The sequence below is a fragment of the Scomber scombrus genome, chromosome 16 (assembly GCF_963691925.1).
Source record: "Scomber scombrus chromosome 16, fScoSco1.1, whole genome shotgun sequence".
Lineage (NCBI taxonomy): Eukaryota > Metazoa > Chordata > Actinopteri > Scombriformes > Scombridae > Scomber > Scomber scombrus.
The window spans coordinates 23,068,265-23,093,618 of NC_084985.1; the positions used below are offsets into that span (position 1 = coordinate 23,068,265).

The 25,354-nt window shown below is 37.3% G+C and overlaps 1 protein-coding gene across 1 annotated transcript; it reads right to left on the reverse strand.

Annotated features, from left to right (window-relative positions):
- Positions 1 to 1,959: 1,959 nt before the first annotated feature.
- Positions 1,960 to 25,354, reverse strand: LOC133997076 (CMP-N-acetylneuraminate-beta-galactosamide-alpha-2,3-sialyltransferase 1-like). The gene is made up of 7 exons (XM_062436632.1): positions 25,204 to 25,354; positions 23,966 to 24,656; positions 20,833 to 21,026; positions 8,194 to 8,373; positions 6,220 to 6,265; positions 4,493 to 4,612; positions 1,960 to 4,253 (listed from the first exon to the last, which is right to left on the reverse strand). Exons 2-7 carry the CDS (start codon positions 24,254 to 24,256, stop codon positions 4,080 to 4,082), a joined length of 1,005 nt encoding a protein of 334 aa, XP_062292616.1. The 5' UTR covers positions 24,257 to 24,656; positions 25,204 to 25,354; the 3' UTR covers positions 1,960 to 4,079.

A 25,354-nucleotide genomic window follows, 5' to 3' on the forward strand; every position in this document is an offset into this window, starting at 1 on the left:
TGTTTTATTGATGCAAAAAAATAATAATTAAAAGGTAAAAGCTTTTATTAAAACTGTAAATGTATTCATAAAGTGTGACTACTGATTAAACAGCACCTGAATCAGCAAGGCTAATTATAATAATTTGTGAAAAATGAACAGGTTTCTCCCAAAGTGACCAGAAACTGTCAGTGCTGTGAAGTCAAGCTGTGAGAGGGCAAAGGCAAAGACAGTCAGCATGTAACAGCACTCTGAGCCAGTTCTTCAGGAAGAAATCACATCACATTAAATCATATAATACATACTTACATAATGTTCGGGTAAAATTTGACCCGTTTTGATGTTCGACAGCTGTAAAAAAAAAAACACCCCATATGTCCATCTTTTACTCTCAAATGTGATGACTTTTCTTTAAATGGCCCAAAATGCACAAAAATGATAATATTTTAAAATGTTATACTTTTTATAGGTACTACAATTTTTGGTGCGTTGAGGCTGTTCTAGATCAAATTTGACCCGTCTCTATTGACATGGCTTTTTGTAAAATGAGCAGTTAATAGTTTTAATAAGATAGTAGTTATGAACATTTCTTTTTATGATGCAGCAGTGAAGACTGATGGCTCTAATGGTTATACAATAAAACCCACAGTCCCATAAAGTTCTTGTCATTTTCAGTGACCCGTATCTATTGACATGGCTTTTTGTTAAATTAATATTTAATAGTTGTAATAAGACAGTCGTTATGAGGATTTCTTTTTATGATGGAGCAGTGAAGACCGATGGCTCTAATGGTTATACAATAAACCCCACAGTTCCATAAAGTTCTGGTCATTTTCAGTTTCAATAAAAGACATGTCAATCATTATTGCTATGTTATATTTTCATGTCTTAGGTAAAATAGGACATGATATTGTGTGATAGTAGCAGATTTTCTCCAAAAACAAGTGGTGTAAAACCTAAGAAATACACTAATAATAGGAAGGAATAATTTTAATCAAGGTTTAATCACCCATTTATTCATCAGTCAGATTGGCTATTGATGCACTCTAAATAGATCTGTGGTCAAAAATTTGGTATTGACCCTTTTTATGAGGGGATTCTTAGACCAGGTCTAAATTGACCCAGGACATACTGTGAAGGTGTAGAATATGAACAGTATGTAAGGGTAAAAAAACAAAAAAAACCAAATATGAGCTGGAATAGGCACACTTATTACTGACAACCACAAAGAGAGTAGCACTCTTTTAAACTATATAAAGCTAACAAACTAGGTTTCCTCACCGTTTAACAACTACAATGTATTTAAAAGTTTAAAAATCTGATGAATATTTATGAGGAAAAACAGAAACAGGAGAACGAAGTTCAAAGTTGTTGCCATGAGACATGAAATCTGCAATTCTTTCAGAAACAATCATTAAACTGTCTGGGATCACTGCAATGTCATGTATTTCTCTTCAAATAATCTTTTATTTATAATTATCTGTATTATAGCCTTAGTTTGCTGTAATAAAAATCTAATAATTTACACCACCCTCAATATGCAAATACATGGGATGCATTTCACTTGTCTCGACTGATGTATTCCAATGTAGTCTGGGTGTACCACTCCGTATGCAAACCTTCATCTAAATTATCACTTGCTGGTTCAACATTTGCATAATCCCCTGAAATGTAGTATTTATAATTAATTAACTTCCTTGTCATTTTCACACATTTCAGCAAAAAGGCGAACATTTTACTTAACTGTGGGATTCAACTGAATGACTGAATACTGCATTAAAAATAAAAAATAAATCTATCTCACCCACACAAGTCAGTAAGTCCTGTAACTAAACTGCCTCAGATGTTGGAAAATATATACAATGAAAAATAAATACAAATAGAAAAAGATAGATTTTTCTGATAGTGCAGCTTTAATTGGTTTTATTTAACTACTTAATAATTAAGATCTGTGACCTCAACTGGATGGAAAAGTAGATCAAATACACACATGTAATATCCTTTTTAATGATATTTGAATATTTAACAATGAATAATGTATCATTTAATACCTTTAAGCTATCATTCATTCTTTTAATAGACAATTCAGGTGATGCTGATACACGTTCCTGTCCACCAGGGGTCACTGTCACCTGCAGAACAAACGCAGACTGCTGTCCTCTGTGACGGCAGTATACAAACAAGGTGGCAGACAAATCTGAACTGTACAAATACATGTACTTGTGGTTGGCTCTCTTCTTATCAGTCTGCTTTCATAGGAAGAAGAAAATGATAAAAATAAAAAAAAACACTGGACGGGCAAATGTCCCATTATGTTTCAAGGCACATGGAGCAAATCATAGAATATTAGACAAGCATCACCAATCTGAAATAACCTTTCAGATCAGAGATTTGCTGGTGAACATGATAATACTATGGCAGAAGGGCTTCTGTATTTCTTGAATCATTCAGTATTCACACATATACAACAAGTTCAGCAAGTGCAGCTTATAATTTCAAGCCTTGACAAAACATACGTGGCTGCGTCTTATCAAAACGAGTTGACATGTATACACCCAACATTTTGTACTGTGGCATATACATTAAAGAATCCTACTGGAAATATTTAAAATGACTATATGTATCATGCATATGATTCTTTAAAATGTACACTGTTAACAAAACAATAACATAAGCTTGTAAAGGTTACTTACAAATTGCGTGATAATAATGATACTTATAATACAGTAAAACGTTGTGGTAAAATTAATCTTAAAAAAAACAAACTCATTAAAGGCACTTTGCAACGACTTTTCATCAAAAATGTGTCACAATGTACATCAAAAAATGTACAGTACATCACTGATTTTAATGATAAGGCACCTTTGTATAGGCTGTACTACTCATACGTATGGGCTGCTATTTTATCAGTTTTTCATGATGAATGACTGTCAACGAGTACTTGGTAGTTGTGTTACGCCTCAAGCAGAACTCCATTTAAAACCTCTCTCACTTTTTCATCACACTGAGTGAAAATAAATCTAATGGATTGCTTCCCCATAGTGCCATTCATACACCTGGTCTCCAGTAGAGTCCTTTGGGGGCCAAGGGACACTCTAAAATGTAACCCAAAAACAGTTAAGGCATGTAATCCTAGATTTCTTGGGGCGTTTTGATGCCATTTTTGGCACCGCTTTAGTACTTTTCTGTACTTTGTTACATTGTGCTCATAGCTGCAGCTATTTGCATGTTCTGCTGCACATTAAGACTGAGCTATTTCATCACGGGTAATCAGGGAAATAACTACCTTTGAGAATTTGTGGATTTCAGCTGCAGGGAGTTATTGGGGATGTTCTAAAATTTAAATTTTTTTTTTACTTTACTGGCAAGTCAGTGAATAATTTGGTATCAGGTTGCAAATGTTTTGGCCTTGGTGAACTACATATACAGCTGCAATCAGGCAAGCAAGATGTAAGTGGCTCTGTAGTGCAGGTAGTTTATGAGATTTTTGTCAGAAGCCGCCAGCACAATGGAAAAAGAGCCGATTACCTCCCATACCTGCCATTATAATATAAAACACCTCCACCACCACCACATCCGTGGCAATATCCTGACACGAAATGATAAAGTGGTGAAATGTGGTGGAGTAATTCTTACAACTTGTCAATGAGCTTATTTCGTGTCAACCCATTGAACATTAACAAAGAGGTGGCCATAATGCTGCCCACTGTACTGAACAAAGAACGTAAAGAATACATACATACTACATAATAGCACTAAAACAATGTAGGCTACAAATGATGTATAGCATGCTTTAAAAGACAACTTGTCTTCTTGTCTATTCACTCCCAGACATGTTTGACTTGGGATTACAGTTAATGAAACAAGTGGCAGTGTCACTTTTGTCCTGATGATGGATCATGACTGAGGACACAGGTTTGGAGACAACCTTTGTCAATAAGAGACATAAAGGAGAACATCAGACCGGAAAGACCAGAAGAGTTCATGAGAAAATGGCTTTGGAAATCATGACAAAAAAGGTATGAGGCGACGGAAAAATTAATAATACAGGCTGCTGAGGTTCATTTGGTGGTCATCCAACTGCACATATGGGCTAGGTATCATCTGCCTTTAAACATTCGGATTTTGTGCTTGTCTGCCAGCAGCAGTGTGACATTATACTCATAATCTCCATCATGGACACCCGTGTGTCGGAAAGCTCCAGCCAAATGGTTCTCCTCCCAGTAGTGGTGCCAGTTTCCATACTGGTCTGCACCGAATCCAAACACTCTGACCTGCAACAGACAAGGAACAAAAGCCAGTTCAGATACACACATTTTTATTTATTTATTTTTTTAGAATTTCTCCAAACACATTACATGTTATTTTAAAAAGTGGTAACTTCTAAAAACGTAATAAAGTCTCATAAAGACTCATCAGGCAAGTTATGCTTGTGAAAATATTATTATTTTTGAGCAGTTCTGGTTTATCAAGGTCATGTTTAGTATGCATTCAATGCAGTAGTTCAACTTACCTCATCACATATGTGAACAGCGAGCAGCAAGCTGAGGAAGCCGGTCGAAGGATATCGCCCGTGACCTTCAAGCCAAGACTCGTAGACGTACTTAAAAAATGTTGGACTGTAAATCAACACCTGCAAAAGAGTCGTAGGAATTTCTACTTCTTTGTAAATTATTGAGACAGTACATTGATTCAGCTTTGTACTCTTAATTGCTTACATAACTTTACAGCTACATAAATAACTGTATTGAAAAGGATACAATGGTGAAAGAATGTTCAATATACACTTCAAACCAAAAGTTTGTGGACATTGCTATCCACATACTTATGTGTAATTTTGATTTGAGGCTGTCTTTCATGATTTGGGCTAGGCCTCTTAGTTCCAGTTAAAGAGTTTCTTAATGCTGCAGCTTACAGTGTTTGGACATGTTCAGACAATTGTGTGTTTCCAGCTTTTCCAATTGCCAATTAGAGAATAATTACCATGTGAACAAAGCCTGATTTTCCCAGTTTGACAGGACTTGACTGGCTTCAACACTGACACCTTTGGTATCAATTTCAGTGGTGGACCTCACTCATGCTCTCGTGTCTTAAAGGTAGAGTCAGTCATTCTGTAGAAACATGTTTAATATTTGAACTAAACACCCAAACAGTTACACCCCTTTCAGCTCCTTAAGCTGAAATATGAAATATGTAGAGTCACTTCACTTCAACAGTCCATCTCCACTCTCCATCTCTTTGTGGTCTCTTCACTTCTCACGTGACCTGCGTTCAGCGTCTTCGTCCACTGAAGCAACCGACTGTCAGCTGCAGCTCCTGGAGAGCTGAGAGAATAGTGGCCAGACAAACTGACAGCTTGGATTGATACATTGGAAGTGTCTCTGTTCTGTGAAAAAAAAACTTTTTATGTGAATTGGACATTTCATCTCTCTTTCCCACCATCTATCGGTTGCTGGAGATGGGAGACTGTCATGTCCTCACGAAGACAACTGATCTGATGACTCCCCTGTCCCGTGCACAAACATGAATGCCCCTTGCTGCTGATTGGCTGGAATGGTGTTGTGTGGCTCAGTCCAAACCACTGTGTCTACGAACACAGATTGTAAGTAGGTATTTGCTGAATTTGACTGACTCCACCTATAATGGGAGCAAATCTCTGCTGCCAGGTTCCAAAATCTGAGGAAAAAGTCTCCCAGACTAGTCAAGGCTGTTATGGCAGCAGATTAATGCCATGACATGTTCAACAATCACATACGGGTGCCTGTATACTTCTTGAGTGTCCACATACTTTTGGCCACGTTTATGTATAGAATATCTTAAAGGTACCCTGTAGAGTTTTCTTCTAATCAAAGCAAATACTGTTTACAATATCATTTTCTTATCTCAAAATATTGTGTGTATCACTGACGTGTAACAAACGTCTTTCATTCCTCAAACTTGTGCAAATCTGATTTTTTGAACATTTTAAAACCTGGATTGTTTACATTATGTTTGCTAGCTTAGTTTGCTAGATAAAGTTTTCATCCCCCCCTGCTTTTCTTGGTGCTTTATTGCCACCTGTTGATTAGTGGAGTATTAAGTCACATCACCCCTGTGTTCTTGCATACATATCCTTGTCCATGAAATTAAAATAATTGGGACCCAGTATTTAAAACTCCTCAAACATTCCACAAAGTACCTTTAAGTTTTCATCCAAAACCATGTTTAATAACACAAACAAAAAAATCGGGCTTTACTCACCTTATCTTTATTTGCCTTTATCCTGGATATAACTGGTATATATGTGCTGTAAAACAAGAAAGTACCAGTGGCTTAAAATGTGTGCTTTCATTGCATTGAAAACAGCCTAGAATTATGTTTTTGCTGGACACAATTCTGTTTGTTTGTCTACAACCAGTTCAGTATCACATCCACAACTGCAGAATAAGCATATTGCATGATTTCAATCGAATTTCAATGATGACACATCTAAAAATAAATGCCCAGTGTCGGGAATATTACAACTGTGTGAGAAACGCTGATTTAATATCACGGGAAGATTTGGCAGTCATCGCACGAACATATGCTCACTGTTTGCATTTCTGAATGTGTCATTCAGCAGGTGAAAGTTTACAATGTTGAGTTGTTTGTTATTCCAGGCTGGTGTAGAAACTGCAAAGCTAAAACATACAATTGGGAGAGGCAGTTTGAATGGAAGGTGTGTGCAGTATCCACCAGGTGCCAGTTTGCTTATGAAAAGGAACTGCAGGAAGAGTCAGACGCAGAAGCAGGATTACATGCAAAACTTCTGACAGTGTGAATTTACAGTCCATGCAAATTCTACACCACGACTGTGTAGATATGAAAATATAAAGGGTTGGCTGAAATGAAAAGTTATGATTGCATGGTAAGATACAATTCAAACAAATGTTTCCAATTAACGTAAGGTTTATTAAGGCCTCTGCAGAAATGTGTCTCATTATAACTCAAAGATTATACAGACTGGTTTAATGCTTGTACAGTATAACAATCCAACAAGTTCTTTTACAATTTGTAGTGACAGAATACGAAAATGACTTGTCATCCATTTGACGTGCTACACTATAAACCCTGATTTTCGACCCGCGCGCATAACATTTTTACACAGGAAAGTACTTAATTTTAGAACTCTTATTCAAAGTGAAGAATAATGTGGCAGCCCTGCGCCATCTTACATAGCTCTGTCCTTTCGCAGTGCCCAATGTTATTTAACAAGACTAGAAAATGCAGCAAAATAATTCTTAACACTCAGTTAAAATCTAATGGCTGCTGGGCCACTGCTGACATTACTGCCAGTAAAGTGAAATTTAATGATGCAGAATGATTGCTTTGGCAAAGTAGGAAGACAACTACACATTTATAGCAAACATTTGTTTGGATTTTACTCGTCCTTCTACCATCTAACATGGTGGGGGTGTTTGAGTTATTGACAGTGGCGGTAACTGGCAGGGGCTTCATTTTGTCATCTGGATGTCCAGTAATCAAGCTAATGATGACAGGTCATCGGCTGAAGGTGAAATTTACTGGAAGATTAAAATTGAGCAATTATCCTTGTTATGGCAATCTGACAAATAGGGATGCAGAGTGAGTGTGATTGTTATGACAGTCTGGGTATCTGAAAAGTGGTAATGATTCTGGGAGTTAACGCTGAACTCTGCTTTGAAAAATAGAGTAGTAAACAATGCCTCATATTTCCAAATGACAATAAAAGCATTTATGCCTCTATTTTTAACCTACATTCATTGACTTTTTTTTTTTTTGGGGGGGGGGGGGGGGGGGGCATTCAGGGGCAACAAAGCAATCTGTAAACACAACATGGACATTTTATCACCTCATAAATGACGATACGATAAGTGTAAGCTGCCTTTTTTTTTTACAAATGGAGACGGAGAGCAACATTAGCATTCATTGGAAGCTGTTTTTGGTTCTGTTTTCGGTCAACCAATGACAGCAATTCCAATATTCAGCTTCCTTTTAGCTCTGTTTTGGTCTCCACCACCTCCAGAGCACAATACCTGTCTCTTTAGTCTCTTTAAGCTAACACATCTATTTATTTGGCCTCTTGTTGCAACTGAAGATGAAAATAATGTGAGCATTGAGACCTTGACACCTTCAACATCACACACAGTCATTTCATCCATTCTTTATGTAGAGATATTGATGAATGCAGCTTTAACATTTGATAAGTACACTTACTGTTTAATGTTGCCTGTGGTCAGGGCACTAATGAGCCACTGAAGGTCCAGAGTCTTGAAAGGGATGAGCACCAGACTGGTGGTGTTGTCCAGGTCTATGGCACTTTCTGGATACATGACATGAAGAGTTGTTCTGGCACCCACATCCTCCTCAAAACCAGCAGTGGGAGCTTGATTCATTCTGCAAGGACAAAGAAGCAGTGTTTTTTATTTCAGGATTATTTTTCTTACATAATGATTTATCTTTTTTTTCCAGAGTAACTATGCCATGTTTTTTCTTTTCCAGGACAGCTTAAATTGAGGTTTATTTCACCCACATGTTTGAAAGATGGAGAACATTTGGTGTAGTAATCTACATAATCGACAAAGGGGGTATAGTAATGGACCATGTGTTTAGTTTTCACTAAGCTCCCAAGCCAGCCAAACCCCAGGGCGCCGAGCCATGCAAAACCAGCTATGATCACTAATTTGAGAAAAAGATATTACAATATATAAAAGAAAAAAGGAAAATAAAAAAAGAACAATTTGTCCCACTTCAACATGTTTTGGACATAAAAACAGCAATTGAGAACAATTCAGTGTCCATTTACAGCCCAACAATTACCACTTGGCAAGCAAGGCGAGGCATCCCTATTATTATGTCCAACAATACTCACTCAAGCTGGAGCAGTAATTGGTGGAAACATAGTTTGACAGTGGCAGTTGGTGTGGGTCAGAGGAGGGATATGACAGAGAAGAAACATCGTGAGGCTGACCCCACGTGTGACCAGCATCACCTGTTTGGGAGCCTGGGTCTGAGCAATATCATCCTCCTCATTACTGACTCTGAGATAACAGCTATATAATAAATTGACATTTACAGCCTGAGCCTGTCAGAAATCAAATTGACCTGCAAAACATATTTTGTGTCTAAGCTTGCAGCAGTTGCTATTTCATATTGCAACTTTACATATAAGATATAGCTTCATGAGTTAAATTTGGGGATAACTCTCTACTTAAATATAGTCAAAGATCAATGGAACATCAATTGATTTAGTTTTGCAAAAATGGTGCAAATGTTCAAACACAAATGGTAATTAAGCCCTTTTTGGCCACACAACATTAATATATTATAACCTTTTAAGTTCATATGGTAGTAGTTTTGCTCTGTGCCAACTCATGAAAGAAATATGTGGCTTTTAAGCAACTATGTGCTTCAAAAGTTAGCTACTAATGTTGCTGTCTCTTATGTGGTTTTGGGCAAGTAGAATACAGGCTTTTTTTTTTTGCTGAAAACAGCTGCCTATTGTGTCTGAGGATGATGTTGATGAGAGTAATAAGAGTGCACAAAAACTGTTTAGTTTGGGTTTATGACAACTGACAAAGGAGCAGTACACTATTCATTTTTCTGTTGTAAATTTAGTAATTCATTCTTGGCCTTCAAAATGTTCTCTTTCAACATTTTGTGCTCAAGCCAAAAATATCTAATTCAGCGCTTAATAGAAGCAGATACATCAGTGTGCTGAAAGGTTGAAAATGAGCTAAATTATGCACCTAAATTAAAACATAAAGTATATTAAATCTGTCTTTGGTGCACCAATTAACTAAAGCAGTGCTACAGCTGCAAAATTGCGGGAAAGCCAGTCAGTCCCACAGGAGAAGAGAGGACCATCACCAGTAACAATGCTGCCACACCAGATGTGACTGTGGTTATTATCAACACAGCACTGATTATGATCATCATCAGCTGTAGCATTTTGGGGGCAGCAATGTGTACTTCACACAATAATGATGGCTCGAATACATAAAACTCTGAATAGACTGTTAGGGTTTTGAAAGCATGGTCAGCTGCTACACAGTGCAGCTCTCAGCTGGCTCATTTAAACCAAAGCTGGTCCATGACTGTGACTGATCTAAAAGTGTAATGTATGGAAGAACAGAAGTATTGGCAAGAGGTTTTATGGTGCTGTGTCTCAGTGGAAAAGTGCTGTTTTTGACAGGACTACATTGTTGGGTCCCTCCTGTTATGCAGTTAGAACATGTGGGGCTTTAAGGATCACTCAGCAAATGGATCCCTGCTGCCCACATCAAATGGAAAAAGTATTGTATTAAGGGCTGAGGAACACCAAGCCACATATCTGACTGTATAAAGTGACAAATTTATTACAGCTGCAGCACATTCAGAAATACTCTACAGTAACACCACTTTCATTTTTGTTAGTAGAGGTTGGCAACATTTTCTTTGGCTCTTAATTCATTCTCTTCTATTACAATAGACTTTGCATTGTCTTTTTCTTCTGTGTCCCTGTTGCTCACTTCCTCAACTACAGAGAGCTGAGGGCTGAGTTCAAAATTACTACAAAAACTATTTACCATTTACCATCTTATACAACAGTTGCTAAAGGCAAAGCACTTTACTTTTGTTAAAGACCCCCACCAGGCATGTATACTCTGCTTGGAACAATAATGTGTCTGATATTGTTTTTCCACAAAACAAGTATGATTACCCTGGTAAAATACTTAAAATGGCATTTACTCCTTCTCCCTGCAGAGTCTATGAATATGAGAATCTATAAAACATGAAATTAAAATCACACAATCTCATTGGTTGATGACTGTGATATAATGACTGTATACTACAGTTATGACATTTAATGTCCTTTTACAGTTCTACTTTAAATGCTCACTCAGCTACCATTAAAATGTTGCCTGCAAACAGGGACATGCAGAGCTCCACCAAGCACTGTCTCTGCAGCACCATGTTGCAAAAACTTGGAGGTGGGCCTTTAAGCAAGAGAGATGATGTCCGTAAACAGGCACAAATGTGAGAACTCTCTCCTGAACTACTGGCAATCAAAGTTGTCCGCAGATGGCAGCAGCACCGAGCAATGCATGTCCAAACAAAATGAGTCAGCCCTAATGCTTTACAAACACTTTGTAATGTGACCTCAGTGATGTTGGACATTTTTCCCATGGGAAATTAATGGGAACATTCAAATTCATGTGAATAAATAATAATAATAATAATAATAATAATCTGGTTCAGTTGCTGACTAGCTTATGTTAGTTTAGCAGATTACTAATGTTACATAGCAACCGCAGGTGGCTGGGAACAACTTTCTTATGAATTACTTTTGTAATGTAATTCTTATTTAATAAGACAGTTGTCATTTGATTGTCTACAATGTACATATTGTGATTATTGTAAATTTGGAAACCATTTTATAAAAGCAATATCTCTTGACTGTGGTATATTGTACATAAGGTAGTTGTTGCAAATAATGGCCCTTCGTTGTAACATAATCATAATATACCGCCGTCAGTCACGAGATATGACTTAAATATTTAATCTCAGAAGGTTAACTGCTGGGCACAAGATGCTTTCTACTTCACAGTAAAGTGCATTTTCAGTTTACACATAATACTCATGTAAGTTAGTAGTGGACCATGATTGGCTCCAAACTAGGTGTGATGTTACAAATCCCTCTCATAGGCCCCTTAATATCAGATTTTCAATGAGCAAAGAGAACATTTCATCCTTCGTCGGATGAATGTGAAAACGGCCTTCTAGTAACAAACTCTGCACATACATGAATCAGTACTGTTAAACTCAAACATCTAACTGTAGGAACAAGAAGAAAACCATTTTTTTTAACCCAGGGAATTGCAACAGCATTTAAACTTTAACATATATTTCATGTAACTGGAAAGTTGCCCTTGAGATCTGTTGAAGATTGTATGCACATTGCTGTTAACTCACTGCAGGGCCAATGCTATAATAATGCAAGTCTGTGAGGGCAGTCAAGAAGTTCACTTACATTGTTAAGTGGATTCAGTGAACGGCTCATCCACTTAATCTTGTGGGGGCGCATGGTGTCAACTGCTCTAAGGAGGTGAATATTTCAGATTGGTCTAATCAATATTCAACTTCTGCTCTAACTCCCCCTGGCACTGGAAATTTGTACCAGATGGACTTGAAACAAACTGAAGCAGATGTATTGAGCCTTTGAAAAGCCCATCTCACCAAGATGGTTTGCTCACGCACAGGAAACCCAGGGCCTCTACCTGGAATACACAAATACTCAAGAAACACAGAATACAAAAAGGAATTTGAGATGAAGAATGCTTTTAAAATATTTAAATGGAATGATTAGGATTAACATGTCTGTAGCTCTCTGTAATAATAGATTTAGGAAATCAAAACGCTCAGAGCGAGAGATGTACATGTCTGCAACAACCTTTCTCCAGAGAAAGCATCAAACCAGGACAGATGACTCATTCGCAGTGAAGGAGTGAAACTCAGAGTGGAGGGACATTTTTTAAAAATTGTTTTACTGATCAGGGATTTATAGCAGAAACATATGGACCTGAATAGTATTAAGTGCTGGTACATTGACTATCAATCAATTTCACTTAACTTAAAGGTGCAGTGTTTAGAATTTAGTGGCATCTAGAGGTGAGGTTGGACATTGCAACCAACTAAATACCCTCCAACACCCCTTCCGTGTGTGTATGGTGACTGCTAAACTTTTGAAAAATGTGAAAGGCCACCATACACCATACACCATACACCATACACCAGCAGAGTGAAATGTACAAAGGTAGCAAGCAGTGATTTAAATTAGAATCTATTATTTTTTACGGAGTCAATGCATTTATCTGCAAACATGACTGAAGTCATGCCTTCAAATAAAAAACCTAAAAACAAACTTTGACTTCAGTGGGTGAATACATCAGCTCAGATGGACTTTACCGAAAACATTGACGACTTCATTAATGAAAAATCTATGCAAGGCTTGATAATGACATTTTGCCTCTGTGGTATAGTGACCACAGCGAAATTAAACAGTAGGTGGCAATAAGTGAGTAGAGAGTGAACTGGTCACAACTTGTTGACTGCTTGATAACTCACAGGTAATATCAAATAATGTAAAGGAGACTCAAATTATGTCAGTAGGATGGATAAGATCTGTATAAATGTTGGTCAAATTATTGATGAGAGTTATGTCTTCATATATGCAGTCAAAGTATTATTTAGTTTTGACATGAAAACATTACAGATATCAGAATGGATTTGGGCCACACATTTATTTTGTCTGCCTCTTTAAAAGTGAGAAACGTGTTACTGTGATGCTGATAAATGATTAATGGCATCTCTAATGTCATGACTGTTTGCCTACCAGCAGACTGTAGGACATTATTTGTCTGATTATTATTCATTCGTCCTAAAAATGCTCAAAGACAAGAACCACAGCATTCCATAACACAGCCTTGTGCCTCAAGGTTCAAGTCGGATCAAGCAGCATGTAATAGCCAACTAACACTTTAAAGGTCAGTGGTATTTCAGTACTGTCTCATTTCTTCACATGCTCGCTAGTTTGCTGCTGTTGCCCCTACTCAACTCTGTAAGGTGCAGTGTGTGTCGAGTTTTCAAAAGGCTTATGCAGTTCCAGCTGACTAATGATCATGATGAGGAATGAACACTGTGTACATTTTTATTAGGTAGAGTGAATGCCAGAACAAGGCAACAGATGAGATGAAGGCACAGAGTCTCAGGTGTGATTTTAAAGCTTGAGGCCTTGTAATTAACTGGACGAATACTATTCTTTCACTCAGTGTGGTACTCCAGGTTGTTTTGAGAACAGCGTGGTACTTGGCTTGTTAGGTATTCTGTAGAAAGCTCGGATCTTTCCTGGAACCATAGGTGACATTATCTGTTCTTTTTTTAGGTAGACTGATGATACCAGCAACTCAGGTCTGTAAAATCAAGAAATTGAATAATTAAGTTTGAAACGTTGATATATATATTGTATCTTTTGTGCTTTATAAGAAAGTAAGATGCTCTAATTGATCTTGAACAAATAAAGGTAGATACCAATATATACCATTGAAGATACTAATAAAGGTATCAAAGTTGGAAGTAAAATCTTAGTACACTTATACAGTATACAAATTCAACAATGGCAGATGCGCCACCGTCATCGTTCCTTACCTCTAGCGGCTTGTTATAAGGAGCCCTCATACTGCACAATGTGGGAACACCTAATGAGCGCCGAGACTCGTTAGGGGACTGCTAACGAGTTGTACTCCACTGTGTAAATTGCACTCGTTAAGCGCTCATGATTGCTTGACATTTTGGGTGTGCTCAACTTTGGATTCACCCTCTAAAAAAATGTTTGGATAATATGTTGGGAATTTCCCTTTAATAGTTGCTTTTTGGAAGCCATTTATTAATAATTCTGCAAAAGAATTCACATATTATGTTCAACTCTGGCAGGAAATCATTTTAACTGGTGCATCCACACATTCGTATGGATCTTGGACCACCTTACCTTTGGCTCTTATATGTATCATACCTTAAGTCATTACCTTAGCTACCCCCTAGGATGTTCAGTTTGACAGCAATGTCTTGGATGCAATAATGAGCAGCATTGGAGTAAACCAAAGAAACTTGCACTAACTAGCATCCATTTCTCTTTTGTCTTACTCCCAGTTCAAATTGGAAAAGTTGCCAGTTCCGAAAGCTGCCCGATGACTAATCTACATACCTACAGATGCTTTGACCAAAACAAAATAGTTCCCTTAGTTTTTTCATTTGTTTTTGTCAAACATTGACTTGAAGGTCAACATCAGCAAAAGCGTGGAGGGTGATTGGTTGTTGATTTCTGCAGGAGCAGGAAACCCTCCACCCCAGTTATCACTCAGGCAGAGGAAGTAGTGATAGCAGACTCTACTGAACTGGTCACATCACGTCATAATTCTAATGCTCTCTTCAGAAAAGGTCCCGATGAAGAAACTGAGATCCCTCAGTAACTATTCATTGTGTGCAACAAGCCATTGAATAAACTGCAATTCTTGTGTAGCACATACACTTAGCTAACGTAGTTAACATAATTGACACAATTGATTGCAGAGTGGATTGGGCACACATGATAATTAAGTCTTAATTTGACATTTTTGTAATAATGAAGCAATAATAATAGTAATATTATAGTAATATTAAACAAGCTTTCTATACTTGAGTTCTGTTGAAGCTTTAGGCACTACTTACAAAAAAAGTGCAGTTTATATCTTTAGTCAGAGGTTGCTGATGGTAAGAAGCATTTGTAAAGGGCATTCTGGTCATTGTTGAACCCCCAGGAGCACATCATTATGGTAAAAATTCATTCATTCACAGAGAGAGGCATAAGTTCATTTTCTGATTCTTGTAAACAGGTTAAAAGAATGTCGTTCTTAGTTGCGAGGCAAACTCCGACTACAGCGAAAGCTTAAAAACTGTGTGAAAAAGTTCATTCTTTAAAGCCAATTTCAAACAGGGACTTTAAGTCACAAATGTGATGTGCCTACCTATTACATCTGCTGGCCTTAAGATCCATCTTAATGAAGTTATTTGCAAGGGCTTACATCATCATGTAGAATATAAGCTTGACTGATCCTCTATTCAGTAGAGTAAATATGAATGATGAGACAATCACACATCCAAGGAGCCTACTTCTTTGCACATAAAACAGCTGCTGTGCCCACAGTGCATATAGCTGTACTGAGAGAATGTGATTACATATGACCAGATATTCTGTGCTCAGAGGAGATATAAGCAATTACACATGAAAAAAAAAATCCTTAGATGACTGGATTTAGAGACACCAACATTTCATAAAAATGTATTCTGGACAGCATGATCCCACATTTCGTAAAATATGTATTCCACACCTTATTGCTACAGTGCTTGTTCTGGTGTAGCTAGGGTGACCTTTTTGGCTCAGCATCATGACTTCCACCCGAGCATGACTCCAAATGTGATGCTTAAGCTAGAATAAATAAAAATAAATTAGCATATTTCCATAGCATGCAACTGCAGGAATCTATTGAACAAATAGCTAAGTAATAAGTCTTGTCTTGGTGCTGTCCCTGTCATCCGATAATTGAATTGGTAGACAATGCCATGCTGCTGTCACAGCGTGGGGCTGGCAAAGAAGATAAGTGCAGTAATGTGGCTTTATACAGAAGCAACATGTCACAGCAGGTTGACAAAGCTGTACTGTGATAAATTAGGAACCGTTGAAGAATGCCGCGTGAAATTTGCTTTTGGATATTTAAGTGGGGCTTTGGTTACTCTCTTGATAAGATCTTCATGTCAGCCACATCATCATGAAGCTCATTTGCCATCAATCTTACAATCTTAACACATTCCTTGTTTCACCCAGAAAATTGGTTAGGTCAGTCATTGTCTTAGCCCCTGTGGAAGAATCCATATCTTTATTCCAAAGCCTCAAACTTATTCTTTTGTTAATTATGAAACCAGATTTTGATTCAAGTATAGTCATTTGATGAAAATGCATATTAGTTGTCACAACATTTCAGTCTGTTGATTATTGTTAGTTTTAGCTAAGTTTAAGTTAAGGAAAACAAGACATTTTAGTCTAGTCTTTGTCAGTAATTTAAATAATAATTATTTTTTGTCTTCTTAGCATTTTGAGACTAGGGTTAGTACAGTTTCTACACCAATGTTGTTTTCTATCCCCAATTCTAACTCCGTCCGTCTTGCTAACCTAGCATTACCATAGCAACTTTGTTTGTTAAACTACTATTCACTGTTTGGGTTTAGCTTCAGGCAAGCAGCTAAAAATTTGCGATATTACTTTGGTGAACATTTAAAAAAAGATTTAGATGATAACAGCCTGCTTTAGTCTTTCACTCATTCCTACCCATAGCAACACAAAAGATAGCCGAGGGAACGTAGCATCCACTTACAACAAATACAATGTTCTGGTACTGTAGCTTTTCTTAGTTTTCTTACTTTGTTTTGATCCCACTTCTCAACTGTACATGAATTTACTCAACAAATCAATTTCCTTTGGACATTAGATAACATGACTGAACATTACTGGCAGGGACACAATGTTACTTACACGGTGTTGCTTATTGGTACAAGAGGTCAAGCTTTATCAGCCTCTGAGGAGGCTATCTGCTAGCAACAGAGGATGTTTTACTAATGAGAAGTCTATTTGTGATTCCACAGATGCATGCAGGTTCTTGGTTTTTAAAATTAGTTTATTAGTTTATTTGTCCGTATTTCACACAAGTTAAGTTTGTGAAAATGAAATACATTTTGTCATTGTTCTTGTTTACAAAGGTGACTTTTATTGCAGTTGTAGTATTGTTTTCTTGTGAAAAAAAGGCTGTCTACAAAAATTTCGTCATAGTTTTGTTGACAGCAGTACCTGAATGTTTGATTCAAAGCATTTCAATGTGGTTTTATTAGAAATGCAGGCACAAGTTCACAATTCCAATAAAAATTGTGTTTGTCCAATACTAATTATTTACGTGGCCTACATAACTGACAACCTGTTTCACAGATTTTGAGCATATGTTTCAATCAGAGAATGCCTATGGAAATGTTACCATGCTTTGTGACAAGGACAAGTGTTTGAAGTGTGTTTGAAGCACGGTCACTCATATCATTTTCTCTTGTTGTTTTGTCCCCTCTTTATCACAGTTATACAATCTAGTGACATTTGTTTCCACTGTATTATTCATGTTATTTTTATAATATACAATACAATTAAATATTTTGTTATGTCCCTTGCCTTTATGTTGATCTTACCATTCCAATAAATTGATCATAATTCAAGACAAGAGTCTATCAAGCCAGTTTATTTGTACTTTGATGAAAATTGTTCTTTCTTATCTTCAATATGTGTCTGTTCTACAGGAGAGACGAAGTGTGATTCCACTACCTCTGTCTCTTCAGCTCCATGCAGTTAGCGGTATTTTCACTTTTACAAGATGAAAGCATCGATTTTATGTCTAAAATGTACTTTTCTAATCCTGTGATCAAATACAAACTGGAAATGGGTATGATGTGTAGTTTTAAGTTTCCCTAAAATGTGTTTTTAAAGATTGTATGTGTATTGGCCTATTTTTGAAAAACAAAAAAACATAATTTAAATCTAATTTTAATATTTGCGATGACTTATTAGTGCTTCAAATAACATATCCTTTTTAAAATGTCATTATAGCAAAGCCACAAAGCTTACTTTTGTCCGTCAAAGGCAGATGCAAAGGCTCTTTTTATGACTCAAATCTATTTTACCAATGCAATCTGCTGAGCAAACAAGAGGCTTTAGCCGATAGGCCACTGCCGTTCAATATTCATAATAGTCTATAAAGGAGGCTTTAGAGGATCTGGGTGAATTGCATTGTGGATATTTGAAAGGCATTGGTTTTCAGTCTGTGCTCTGCTCACAGTAACTGGACTGTGTTCGCACTATGTTTCTGAGCTGATATCCTATCAATGTCATTGCTTTGAAATATTTTGTTTAAAGATGAGTGTTATCTGCTATTGCTCATGATAAGTATCTTCTACAACCATTTACATCATCCAACTGCCTCCTTAAGGCAGTCATTTTTGTGAAGAAACAATCTCAGGATAGTGATTGAATTTGTATTTCCTATAGTTTACTTGTAGTAGATGATGTGATAGCATTCATTAACATTATTCAAAATTATTATACAATACTGTAAGATGAATGCGAGGGAATACTTTCTTTGCTCTTTAGGAATCTGCATATACAGTCTCTATGGCTCACTATCAGTATTTATGCAGCTACACATCAGTATTTATACAGTCTTAACAACAACAAGACAGCTAAGACTCAAATCTGTGGCTGGTCTTACAGAGAATGTTTGTTTACCCTTTAAAGTCCAAATTAGCTTAATTTTATCATAAAGCCAACAGTTTTGCAGCAGAAAGCACTCTCGCAACCCCTCAGAGAAAATCTTGTCTTGTTTTCCCTTTTTTCCTAATTCATTCTCTGCAGGGCTGCAATTGGTGTGACAGATTACACCGAGCGACAAACTCCCCTCTTGTTTCCCGCCGCCCTAAGGCTATAAACAATAAAGAACGATAAGCATTTGAATATTCAAACACAACCGTTTTCATCTGCTGCTTTGTTAAGATAATTTCCTCAAATGTTTATCTTGTGCAGAACGTGTGCGTGAGGTGAAATTTACCACACCTCTGAGCTGTGTGCAGACTGGCAAAAATAAATGTGAGAGAGAGACAGGAATCTAAACAGTGAGCACAGAAGTCACTGATTTTAAAATAAGAAAAAACATTGTTGCACACATACTGTATAATGAAATGGATATAGCGCACACAAACTAGACCCTGAAACTACTCATTAAAACTTATGAGTTAACCACCAAGCCATAAGAATACCATCATTGCAATATTTTGAACATACTAAGCTAGGAAAACATGGTTAAATACAGTAGACTTTATCTTGTTTTCAAGGTATTAAGCCATATGGCTCCTCCATCACTTACATTATATCAAAAACAAGCCAAACTACTAGAACAACAGCTAGAGAAGATTGTGTTACTCATAGAAGACAAAGTAGTTTTGGCCAATTTGCTTCCCCTGTCAGAGCCTCTCAAGATTGGAACAATTTACCACAACACATAAGAAACTGTGCCAGCAACCATTCATTCTCCACAACCTTAAAAGCCTGCTTCATTAGAAATCAAACTTGTGAACAATAGAACAGTGAGGTTTTTTCCTGCTGTTTGTTGTCTCATTTGTCATTATTATGATTGTGGTTTTTTTTTTTAGAGCTGCTCCTGCTTATCATAGTACATAGTATCTGCACTTCACCAGGCTTATGATTGTGTTGTGATGCCATTTGTTGATTGTTGTCATGCATTTGTTGATTTTGTTTGTCTTAAGGGCTACTTTACTGTCTCTATGTGGTGCAAGCTCTGTTTGTATCTGCATATTTTCACTGCTTTTATTGATGATTGTATTTTCACTGCTTTCATTCGTTTGTGCTTTCTGCCCAGGGAGTACAGATAAAAATAAGCATTTCTGGCTAACTCTGGCTTAATATGCACTGTCCCTGTCAAATAATTAAAAACAAACAAACACACAAACAAAACAAAACAAAACAAAGAAATGAATGAAATGAAAATCACTTTTTTTCAGTCCTGTCCAGCTCAATATCTCAGGCACCCAGGTCGAGTACTGGTTAAAGGGAAACTTCAGTATTTTTCAATCTTGACCTTATTTTCCCATCTTTTTGTGTCTGAGGGACTAATGGGGAAAACAGGTTTTGAAATTGGTCCAATTTGAGCCAGAGTGCTTCAGCCTCCAGATGTGAAAAGGACTGCAATGTAAACCAATGGGGCAATTGTGCTCTGTTAGCGTACATCTACTAAAAGTGCTTGTTTTTATCACTGACAGACTCAGATTGTTATTATAAGTGTCTGACAACATTATGGAAAGGATCCTACAGGTTAAATTGACAAATGTCGGAAATTGTGAAAAAAATATTTGTAGGGACCATTCAGCAGTACCTTGACATTCAATATACACCTATGGTTTGGATAATCTGGCTATACTGTTGGTTTATTTACAATCCTTTGATTGTCTGACCAATCCAGTACAATCACATTATAACCAATAGAGATTTGGGCCAAAGCACAAATAAAGCCAAAAATAAAACCCAAATTATAAAAAACCAAAATGATCCTTTAATCCAAATACGGTAATGCGATAGTTTTTTCTCGTGTGACAAAAATGAATAAATGTCACAGCAAATATTGAATATCAAAGTGTGAATATGTTTTTAAAATCACAGTACAGTTTGACGTGCTAACTGACCTTATGATGAAATCACTGGAGTCAATGATTCTGCCATACTGAGACCCCTTTAGGTTTCCAGAGTTCCCCACGACGGAACAGGTCCTGCAGCGCTCAGGGCTGGCGTCCATGAAAAGCACCTCATCAGGGATGACTTGGAACAGCTCCTCCACCACTTCAGTGAAGTTGGCCGGCTGCCTCTCTGACTGCAACCACTGGTGACACAGCAGAGACAGGCCTCAGAGAGAGCCGCGGCTTCAGGCCCACTTTAAGTAGAAGTGATTGAACAAGGGCAGCGGAGCTCGAGACACCGAGCACATTTCTGAAATAACCTCAGGGGCAGCTTAGCTCCGTCTGCGGGGGCTTTTTTGGCCTAGCCTTTTTCTGGTGGCTTTGAACTCAGAGAGACAGCAAATAAATGTGGGAATGTGTGTGCACTGTATACTGTTACATATTGTACTGTGGCAGCTGGAAACAGGACGGATACAGAATGTTCTGAAACAACCTTACATCAGATTTAATGGAGAATTTTAGAGCTTCATGGTCTAAATATATTTTGGAGGCTTTTCCACCATGCCAATACAATTTTGTGGAACCCATTTTACATTTTTCCGTTTTATTTGCCAATGAAATGGTTGATATTAATGGACGATAAGATAGTACTTACAGAAATAGAGCTTTAAATCATTACTATTGCTGTTATAGTATCAGACCTTGTGCCATTGTACGACAAATATTAGACATATTTCACATTTAATGAGAAGCTCTCCTTTGCAGAAATTACATTTAGGCTTGTAGCACGTTACCTTTGACATCTCATTGGAAAAAAAGCTCGGGTACACCTGGAGGTCATGCCCTTACCTTGCCAAACCATCTGGCTGGCTACAGTTGATATATGACATTTGCTTCATCAAGCTCCCTGTGAGAAGCATTTGCTGAAATGAGTAGTGACAGGAGGCAACCTTGCAGTAATTTTTCTATTCTTGCCTCTAATTGGACATGGTGTGAAGTGAATGTGGGAGTACCTAAGGCTCTGGATGCCTTCCAGATAAAGGTAGAATAATTGTGTGACATCAATTTTGTAAATAGGGTTTTTTAATTTAGATAGCTAATCTAATAATGGGATGTACAGAAAGTACAGTATATATTGGCTTCACAGAACTGAAATAATTCTGCTATGTAATTAGCAATATAGCTGACATGAACTGTAAGTCACAAAAAGTGCATTTAAAGAAGAAATCCTCCATAAAACACTTTTACCAGCTATTGTATCTGGTGATTTGGGGTTCATTTGTTATATCTGGTGTACTTTATGATCCCTGTAGACGACTGGCCAAATGTAAGTGGCATAACATCCATTAAGATATTTCCCATGGAGTTTAAATTCAGTTTTAGCTACACCAACAGGGAATATTATGTTTTTGTGTCACTCACTCAGGATGTAAGAGTTTCTTTTTAGAACAGCCATTTACACTGACACTGAGTGCTCTCACAGGTGACAATATCCATCAAAGGAGAGACTGAGATAGCATTTTTTCCCCTGACTGCAGTGTCAGGTAGCAGTTAGCTTGGAACTGGAAATTCATTCACTTCTTTTTCTATCTATAACTTGACAAGACTGAAAATGCATTAATGTATTAGTATTAGCTCTAATTGGCAAGGCAGAGGAATTTACAGTTTTCATTATCTATGTTAGGATGACCATTAATATATTGTTCAGTCATTAAGGTGATAGTCCAACACTAAGGTATTGTACTTCCCAAAACTACACTTCCCATGATGCTTCTCAATAGTGTTTTCTGTTGAACCCTCCCTGATTTTCAAACTCAGACGTCTCTGAGCAGAACTCTTACTAACAATGTTTAGTGTTAGTAAGAGTTATTAATGTTTGTTTAATCTGTACAATCCTGGAGTCTTGTTGCCACCATGAGGTTATACGGCCACAAGTGGAGAATTCAGGAAGTCAGTAGACGAATCCCTGACATTGTTCCAGCATGTAAACCACTACTTGCAATTTTTACTGTACATTTTGATTTGTTGATGGATTTAAAAAAAAAAATTATTTGTATGCTTTAGAGATGTTAGTAGGTGTATTTTAGCAAAGATCAATAGCTATGATCATTGCCTGCTGGATGAAGCTTTTTTATTTATCATACATACATAAAAGTGATGTTAACCCTAACTCTTATCATCTAACTATCAGCAAAAAAGGTAATAATCTTATTTCCTAAAATATCAAACTATTCCTATACGAATGATTTAGAGAGGTGACCAAGCTGCTAACCAGAGATATGTTTACCTGATATAACTGTCAGCCAATCAGAATTTTGCATGGCCACAATAAACACATAGAACATATAGTAGCAACTGAATTGTCAAATAGAATGTCAAACTAACTTAACTCCAGTCACGTGTAACATACAGGCTATTTCAAAATGGGATATAGGATATCAGTAACTGGTGTGAAATTAGATGATGCAGGTGCAGAAGTGGATGTACCACCTGGAGTTAGAACAATTTGTCTATTGTTCATCATACATGAATGTTTTCCACGGGTTCGAGAGTATTGAAGAGTGGATTTATCCTTTACCAGGCGCCTACAGTTGGATGAAGGCCATCTGGTATTGGAACTGACAGTAAAACTATGTTGTATAAATGTAGCCAAGGCACATATTCATGGAAGGAAGTATCTGGTTTGCATAACGTTTGCATCAGTTTTGCATTATTCCTGGAGGAACGATGGGGACAGATTGCAGAGGTATTTTAAGTGAGTAAAAGGTTATGGTATCACATATATACAGTCAAGTTAGGATGGAATATATCTGTGTCTTTTCAGATGTAAATTTTGGGAGAAATGGTGGGAGAAAAACAACAATTTCCATATTCAGCATGTTAAATGTGAACAAATTGTGCGTGGGAGTTTGCTTCACAACTTGATCCTCATTCATCCTGCTGAATATCCCTTGGATTTGAAACAATCAATGTGGCGAAAACAAACTCTTCTTGGGAGCATTACAGCAGTGTGTGATCTCTGTTCTTTATTTATCATCTTGCTTTTCAGCACCTCATCTGCTCTCAGTGTTTGGTTTTTATCCCCCAATCCTCTGTAGGATAGCATCACAAATCCCCCCTAAACACATCCCCTGAATATTACCTGCCACCATTTAAAGGTTTCATCAGAGAGGACGCTGTTCTCCCTGGTCATCAGAGGGTGGATGGACTGATTGAAGTGTTCAGTGAACCAGGGGTCGTCCTCCAGTTCTGTCATGCACTGTTGACAGGCACATAGCCCTTTGGAGAAAAAGTTGTCTGACAAGTGGAGAGCTTGCTTGAGGAAATAGAACGACGGGTCCCGGAAAGTGTAGCTGAACAGGAACGTCGTAAATGTAATGACACAAAACAACAGAGCAAAAGTCCTGAATTTCCTCCGCTTGGGTAGAGACATGTTGTCGCAGTCAGAATCAGTTGGCTGGGAACTTTGGGAGTGCAACGGACAAAAATAGCATCATGATAAATCTAGAGAGCTGAAGGTGTGGGAAAAAAGCAACCCTGTTGACTGCATGGTGCACGTGGCTCAAATATATGGTGGCAGTTGACTGAGTTCACTCTGTTGCTCTAATTTTTCAGACTACACAGCATTAGGTTTATGAATGTCCTCAATAAAATCCATCAATGTGGTTTTGTTGCGGATTCATTGCCTTCATCTACACCAAAGGAGGATAAATCCACTGTGAGGTTCTTTCAGCTTGATGCCTTCTGGTTAATCAGTTTCAGTTTACTGACGGCTTAGATGTTGACTCTGTGAGGTCAGTGACTGCTGTGTCATCCATTCTGTAATGATCCACCTAAAAGACAAACAAAGGACATGTTTTTTTAAATGTACTTGAAGAGTTTTGGGAAAAACAGCCCATGAACCTTTCATAATTTAAAACTCTGAGTACAAAAGGAAGGGTACATTTTAGCACTGCTCAATGTTCTCAAAATTTCCCAGTACTAATAGTTCCAGGATGAAACTGTCTATGTTTCTGCAACATCACACCATCATTTTCTGTGCATGAGTTTAGAGGCTGTTTCATTTACTGTGTTTTGTTTATCACTCAGTTTTTCAGTGAATCTGCCAGATTACACATGTTGCGTCATATTTCTCTCAGCTCTTAAAAAGACCATCAAACACCAAGAAAATGACTCAGTTGATTGTAGAAATTACATTTCTCCTTGAACAAACAGTCTCTGGCTTTAATCACCATCCTGTCCCACTGTTAACACTATGTCGATAGCTGGAATCAACTTCAGTTAACTAAGATAAAACGTAAGTACAAACACACAAATTATTGACGAACTGGGAAAACACGTAAATAAGTTAATGATCGTGTGATACATTCACATAGTTACCTATAGAGAGTTTACATCAGGGAAACAGTTCTTTGAAGGTCTTTCCGCCACTTTATATCCAAACTGGATTTCTAAAAGAGCTTTTCCACCACCAGGCTCTATACCTTTGTATGAACCATGTACAGCCTACAGTTAGTCACATGCTGGTGAC